The 7,920-nt window shown below is 45.4% G+C and overlaps 1 protein-coding gene across 1 annotated transcript; it reads right to left on the bottom strand.

Annotated features, from left to right (window-relative positions):
* Positions 1-258: 258 nt before the first annotated feature.
* Positions 259-5,983, bottom strand: dselb (dermatan sulfate epimerase like b). The gene has a single exon (XM_084747767.1). It carries the CDS (start codon positions 4,595-4,597, stop codon positions 941-943), a length of 3,657 nt encoding a protein of 1,218 aa, XP_084603893.1. The 5' UTR covers positions 4,598-5,983; the 3' UTR covers positions 259-940.
* Between the last annotated feature and the right edge of the window lie 1,937 nt (positions 5,984-7,920).

Below are 7,920 nucleotides of genomic sequence, written 5' to 3'. Positions count from 1 at the left end.
TTAAAACGCTGCTATTAGCCCTCGGGCCCTGCTTCTTTTTTAAAGTATTTCACCATAATTGAGGATGTATTATGGGAGTGTAGAAGGCCAAAAATGGGTATGTTACCTAGTGGGTTAATAACTGCAACTGCGTTTTAGTTGTTTGGTAACATCTGAAACAGTAAACACAGCTGGAACACCTTCCATCATCACGCAATCATTCAAATGTTGAAATGTTGCATAAACATAAATAAGAAACTGCTCCTGCAGAGACAGATTGAAGCTCTTTTCTTTGTAACTTTTGCTCCTCTTCAGCCGATAGTTGTCTTCCCCTGCAGAGCTCACTGTCTGATCCTCCTGCTCTTTGCAGAGCCTGAAAGTGCTGTCACTCAAAGATCAGCCCTCGCTGTCACTAACAGCCTCATTTATCCCATCATACATAACTGCCATAGCTGTCCCTCCTTCTTAGGAAAAACAGTGTGACTCAGTGTATTTTCAATGTGAACAAGACCCCATCAGGGGCCAGATTTGGCCCACGAGCTGCAAGTTGAGTATCACTGACTTACAGTAAATAATCTTCTCTGTAGGATGCTGCAAAAACATAAAATTTTTGCTGAAACTCAGTGGCGTTCCTCTGCATGTAAGACAGCAAAGGTCTAAAAAGTCTCATTCATTAAAAGAGTGCTACAAGTAAGTGTGAAGGGCTGCTGGAGATGAGCTCCCTTCTGCCTATTTTAATGTAAAATATTCCTCCCTCACAAACATCTGTTGCTGTAGTCTGTACAACACCTTACATCATCCAAACAAACACGACTAACAGAAAAAAAAAATGTTCTCCTCAACTTGTAACATCTTTTTAAAATTTAAGGTCAGTGCAAAAAAGGAAAAAAAAAAACTTTTCAGAACTGGATGAGACAGTAAACAAGACAGCTCAGTGTCAGCTGACCAGCAGCAGTGAGTTTTAACTGGCAAACCTGGTGTAACCCAGCCTCTTCATCACACTCCCACACACATCCTCTATTAGTCTGATGTCCTTTCTGGGCATATTCTGTCTCCACATGTTGATGTTGGCTGGTGAAATGTCTCCTTCATACATTAGATTGTATAGGTTCGTGGAGGTGGTGAATAAAAGTTGGTTGAGGGCAGCAGGTGAGACGGGCACCCCCAGGAATGTGTGTATGCTCTCCGCCGTCTCCTGCGGGTAGATGACCACATCCTCGAACCTCACTTGGAAGTAGGACTCCTCAGGGAGGCCCTCGCTGACCCGGAGGACCGCAGCAGTGTGAGCCAGCCACAGATGAGCCAGTATCAGGATGGGGTTTGTCTCTGAGCGGGAGAGCAGCTGCTGGATTATCTTAAACTCAGGCGCCACAGTTGGACACCCATCGCTGACAGCATCCTCCTTGAATATCAAGGAAAGGTGCTGGGGGATGTTTTTGAGGGAGTAAAGGCTGGGTTTGCTGTTATAAACCATGAGATAAATCCACGCTCTGGGGTCTCTCACCAGGTAGATTGTCCTGAGGGACGGTCCAACAGCCTCCTGAATGAAAGGCAGCTTGAGCGCCCAGCTCCCGCTCCGCATGTTGAGGACCACCCGTGCGTTTGGGTACTCCGCAACATGGCGTCTCATCTCCCGAACGTACTCTGCATCTCTGTCCAGGCTGGCTCTGAGTTTGCCCTTCAGCTCAGATGCCGGCTCTCTCCTCCTGGATCTTTTCTTTCTGTCCCTTGAGGGCCCGACTCTCTGGGCCTGCTTGACCCTGCTGCCCTCCGCCAGCTGAATATTTTGCAGGTGTAGCTTAGTGTTGTGGACCAGTGAGTGCAGCCAGCCCTGAATAATCTTAAACCGTCCGTGCGCGGCATCTGACCTTGACCACTCGCAGGCGTCGACCAGAGAGTCAAACTCAAACTCGGTCTCGGGAATGTCCACGTGCTCGGTGGGAACTCTAATGTAAACAAAGTCTGAGCTGTTGTAGAAAAGGTGTTTGAGGATTTCTGATCCCGAGCCGGGAAGCGTTGTTATGACGACGGTGGGCAGGGGGAGCCGGTGCTGCTCGTACAGTCTGATTTGTTTGTTTACTTCGCTTTTGGCACCCGCACTTTTCCATTTTACCCCACAGAGAAGCTGATCACAGCTGTTAGACACAAACAGCAGCTCTGCGATCCACAGGATGAGCACAGAGAGGAGGGCGTAACGCATCAGCCTGCTGAAGCAGACGTAAAACTTTCTCTGCATGGTCAGAAATCCGATGGCCACACAGAGAACGACCCCTGCGACCACGTTGACTGTGAAACCAAAGTCAAAGAGCTGATTATCACTGCTGATTGGTTTGGGGATGAGCTGCGTCCCAAGGCCGTATCGAGTGATTTGATATCTGTCCTCAACTTTACAGTGACCTCCAAACCCTAAATAAGCCAACCTGGCTCCTATGTCTTTATAGTTTGTAGCAATGGAGACTATCTTCTCTGTGTTATTTATGGTTAAAGAAAGTCTCACCCCATTTTTGCTATTATCCATAAATCTACAGTTGGACACTTTGACATATGGCCCATGTAAGATGTAAGCGACTCTGCTGACTGCGCCTGTCATCTGAAAAGTGACATTGACATACTGAGTCCACCTCTTTTTAAACTCAGCTGCCTGCTCTGCCTCCTGTATCCTGGTATCAGGGCTGTGACCCTGGCTGTCGAACCAGAACATTTTATAATGAGCGTCCCACACATCCATCATGGCGCCGTTATATCTGTCCATGAATCTGAAGGGGACGTACTTAAAGTCAATGTCAAGATTGTGGAAAAAGGCGCTGAGGGACGTGACGGGTGAGTCAGCCCACTTCTCCACGTGGTCGAGCACCAGCAGAGTCTGAGAGTTGAGCAGAACTAAAGCTCTGAAGACGCTCTTTAGTCTCATGGCAGGGGAATAAGCTGACACCGCCTCCCCACTCACGAACATGGTGTCCCTGTGCGAGGAGGCGACAATCACCTCCCCTCTGGTGTCACCCACCCCCTCGTCAGTCCAGCGCAGCCACTTGGCACACTCCCCCAGCTGACCCTCCCACGGGCTGTTGCACTGGCTGGTGGGAGACGGACTGAACACCAGGACATTGTTGAGATAGCTGTACTTTGGACCATAAAGTGCCTCAGACACAAACACTTGTCCATTAGGAGCAAAAGTGAAAGAGTTTTGATCAGGGTGCTCGTGGCCGGGGTTAAAGCTGTTCCAACCCTCCACCCAGGAGTACGGCTTGTCGTGGACGATGTCATAGACCGCACGGCCACCCAGCTTGCCAGACTTAAAGGAGACAAAAGTATTCCCCTGACCATTGGGTAGCCCAGCTCCATACGTTACCACACCCCAGTTTGAGAAAATATGCATCCTCGCTTTGCCAAAATCTTGGGGTGGTTGTGGCGTGAGGTGGTTGTTGTACCAGATGTATTCTGTGTGAAGAGTAGCCCAGCGCTGCGCAGATGACTGCCCCATGGGACCATCCTTGGGTCGGTGCTTTCTGATTTGTTGCGCCAGCCAGTTCCCCGTCCCATTCCTCATGACGAATGTGTCGAGGAAGACGAGCTGGCTCTCCGGCCCGTAAAACCAGTTGTAGTTGGAGTCTGCGATGCCGACCGATCTCTGAAACCCGGGCAGCAGGGTGGCGTAATAAAACCAGAAGTGTCCCCGCAGCCAGTTATTCTGCAGGTTGTCGATGTTGAAATGGCGCTGAGCTAAGAAGACATACTGCATGATGGACTTGGCTGTGTAGCTCCCGTAGGCCACCCCCTCATCCAGAGAGCCATCAACAACATGATTGAGGAGAAACATAGTTTTCTCCATGTAGTTCACTGCCACTTGTTTCCAGATCATCGACTCCGGGTCGTCATGTGATCCGACCACTATAGCACCAGTCAGTACGGCTAATATGTTAGTGGTCTGATGGTTTTGGAGGTACTGTTTCCCCCACCCCCTGTACTTTGAGAGCTCAAACAGCTCTGCTGTCTCAGAGCGAATTTTCTTGAGGTAAACATCCTTTCTCTTCTCATCCAGGTAAGAGTAAATAAAGTCATAAGCTGTAGCAAACCCAGTGAGAGAGTGCGCCATGGGGACCTCATCGTTGGGGGCACTGGTCACCTTCCAGTCTGGGTATTCAGCCATCCTGTCCATAAATTTGATAAGAAACTGCAGGGCGGCAGAGTCCTCCGGGCACAACAGGCAGTAGAGAGCCAGGGGAGGCAGGTTGTTCCCATAAATCTCATTCCACTTGCTTGTAAACTCTGCATGTTTCACAGGCGGCATGTAAAAGGGGACATTAGACAACATGGTGAGTGCTGCCGCCCGGATGACTTTGAATATGTGACTGTGGGTGGTAGAGGACCTTTGCCTCAAGTGCAACACATCCACTTGGTTAAAATACAGGTTGGGATGGGAATCGGCAGAGTGGAGTTTCCACTGCTCGGCCGCTCTGTCTTGTGTGAGCTTGACCTGCAGCAAATCATCTGTGAAAATGTCTCTGTCTGTGGCATTGAAGACCCCCGAGAAGGCTGTCCCCACTGCGAACAGTGGCAGTAAAAAGACACAATATACGACCCAGTTGACTGCCATGTTGCCAGACATTTGTGAATACATTTCACTGGATTTAAAAATGAGGCAACTGTTGTTTTATTCCTTGGATATGTTGTTGTAATATCCTTTAACTTCAGTTGTTTTTTTCAGAGTCCAGGTGAAATATATTAATGTCCCTTAATTTCAGTTGCTCTTTCAAAATAACAGTTCAGGGGAAATATATATTTTTAGAGTCCAAAAAAAACATATTTTCTAAGATTTCAAAATTAGATAATGGATGTTTTCTTCCTTAACTTCAGTTGTTATTTCAGAATAACGGTCCAAGTGAAATATAATTTTGGGGGTCCCAAAAATGCATATTTTATGATTTCAAAGTTTTCTTCCTTGTTGTAATGTCCTTTAACTTCAGTATTTTTTTCAGACTAAAAGTCCAGGTGAAAAATATTTGTTAGAATCCAAAAAATATATTTAAGAATTCAGAATTAGGCAAGTTTTCTTACTTGGAAATGTTGTTGCATTGTCCTTTAACTCCAGTTTTAATTCAGAGTGAAAGTCCTCGTGAAATATATCTTTTTTTAAATGTCCCTTAATTTCAGGTGTTATTTCAGAGTAAGAGTCCGGGTGAAATACACTTGATAGAGTCCCAAAAAATCATATTTTATCTCAGAGTAAAAGTCCAGAAGAAATATATTGTTTAGAGTCCAAAGAATGAATATTTTTTACGACAAATGATGCATTATCAAAGTCCCATGCATGATAGTCAAAAAGAGGGGGAAAAACTTTAGTGCAAGAACAAACACCATCCATATCCACTTGTGACAATCCTGTAACAGTTTGCAAAGGCAGCAAAACACCTTAAATATACCTTAATGTCTGTTTTGACTTTAAATCCAAGAGAAAAAGAAAAGGAAAAATCTTTATGCGTGCGTGTTTTCCTCCGTCCTCACTGTAATGCGTGTGCTCGTACAGACTGGCATCTCCCCCCCTCTTGGCGTGCGCCAGTAACTCATATTGATCTCCTCCCCAAAACATTTCCTCTCGGACGAACATCAGTCAGCCCCAGTCTGTGTCCGGTCCAATCACAGCCACCCAAAGGCACCGTGTGCAGCCCGACCGAGCTGCAACATCCATGGACATGAACCTAAGCGAACCACGCATCTCCGCAGACAACATTGCTTGGTGTCCCCGCTGCAGAGACCCCCAAACCGCCCGCTCCTGCTGCTTAAAACTGCAAATCCCGATCTGGAAATTGATCTCTCTGCATCGCACTCTCCTTTTTCGCTCCGGGCTCCACGCTTTATCTTCCGTGATTAGTGCGGCGAAGTCCGGAAAGAGGAAAGTTGTCGTCACTCCTCAAGTATTCAAAGAATGAGACATTATTCGGCTTGTCCGCAGGAAACAGTCAAATCAACCTCCCAGATGAGGAGTAATCCAGATGCAAATGCACTGCTGGATCTGTGCGGGGATATTTGTGTGTCCGCTGCCGACTGAGACACACATCTCACAAGTAAAGCTGCCTGTGTGTATGTGTGCGTAATCTCCCGACCCGTCTCCCGTTATGTCCTCCCGACTGTTCAACACAGTCAGTTTGATTGTTTTCCTGCACTGGATGGAAAATTTCCACTGTACAAACTGTAGAGGGAGCCGTGACTTCAGAAGCACAGCAGCAGCAGCCTCACATCTCTCATGTAGAGAGAGTGGGCAGGCTGAATATTCATTTCATTAAGCCCTCCTCTCTCTCTCTCTCTCTCTCTCTCTCTCTGTGTGTGTGTGTGTGTGTGTGTACTAACAGGGTGGTTGACTGATGTTAAGTTGCTGCTCAATATGGCTGAGGCTAAAGAAGCAAAATCAAACAAGTGGTGATAAGACACACTCGTCTTTGGATCCTTGCTTGGATCTACTAAAACAGTAATTCAGTAGCAGTTCACTTCTTATTGGCACTGAGGACACAACTGATGTTAAAGGAGTAGTTCAGCATTTTGAAAGCTTTTTTTTTTCTGCACTAAATGATAAAATGACCAAGATATGTAATCAGAGATTAAAGTCCAGCTGAAATGAAAAATGATATTTTAACCCTTTAAATCACATCTCCAGTCATGTTGCGCACACGCTTAAACGATATATGCCAAAAATTATATAAAATATATTCCTGTGAAACACAATGGAGATGCAAAGTCACGTCCCTCATACAGGTGTTATGAAGCTCCATCAAACAAAGAGAAAGTGTGCAATTTAGGCAACAAGAAGCTAATAGTTTTGGTACAGCACAACAACAGACATAAACAACGGATGCACCAGGGGGAATTTACATTTAGGAGGGAATTTAACATAAATTTTAAGTTAGCAACATGATATTTAAGAGAAAGCTGCACTTTATAGCTACATGCATTACTTGAATAATTAGCTAGCTGTTTCCCCCTGCCTCCAGTCTTCATGCTAGGCTAAGCTAAAGGGCTGGCTGGTGGTCAGGACTAAAAATAAAACTATCCTTTACTTATAATCATTTATTTTGACTATGATATGTCTTGTTAGGTCACCATGTAACATTTATACCAGCTTTTGCAGTCATGAGATATGAACTGACTTACAAAAATAACAAGCATTCATTATGATATTGAATGTTTGAAATGAGCCATTTTGTTTTGCCCCAAATGTCTCTTTACACCTTTTTATCTTTAGTCTCAGTTGCATCTCCATGAAACACATTTCCTGAGGCAACAGAAAAAGCATCCAATAACCTCAAAAGCACACCCCCCCCCCCCCTTTCGAGAAATGTCTGACATTTGCCCGTCCTAACTCGTGGCTCTGTGCACCCATTGATCACCTCATTCTGTGTATATTAGATTTCTGTGCACCATTTTCATTTAATGACAGATTGCTTTCTCTGCACCCAACTCAAATGTGTCTCCTGCTGCATGCTAGCCCACAGGGAACACTGTTGCATGATGGGTTCTTTTTCTCCTCCCCACAGTTCAAAAGCACATGCTAGAGGCACACAGTTGGCCTTATCAGGATCGCTGCAGGAAACATGCACAGTAATCTCTCTCTGGACAAAGTCTTCCATATGGAGAGGAGATGCACTGCATAAAAAAGCGGCCTAAATTTAAATGGTGCTGATAATGTTGAACTCACATCAGTCAAACCCTCTCATAAACATAAAGACTGTACTTCTGGAATCCATGGAGCCTTGGAAACTCTGTAAAGAACTAACAGATTTTCTAAAACTTACTTTAAAAAGAAATGATCGGACTTCCCAACAGATTTTTTTCATGGCATATGTTGCTTCACTGCATCAGCTGCCCACTCTTTACAGGAACAAATCACCACTCAGTCGCCTTTTTTCAGCCTTATAATTAATGGTAATTATGTAATCTGATAATATCTGT

Source organism: Lutjanus erythropterus, chromosome 21 (genome assembly GCF_056507025.1).
Source record: "Lutjanus erythropterus isolate fLutEry1 chromosome 21, fLutEry1.hap2, whole genome shotgun sequence".
NCBI lineage: Eukaryota > Metazoa > Chordata > Actinopteri > Lutjaniformes > Lutjanidae > Lutjanus > Lutjanus erythropterus.
The sequence above is the reverse complement of the archived record's forward strand: the minus strand, read 5'-3'. Positions and strand labels throughout refer to the sequence as shown.

What these genes read in the sequence shown, in the direction of transcription:
- dselb (XM_084747767.1), bottom strand. Translation starts at nt 4,597, where the DNA reads ATGTATTCACAAATGTCTGGCAACATGGCAGTCAACTGGGTCGTATAT.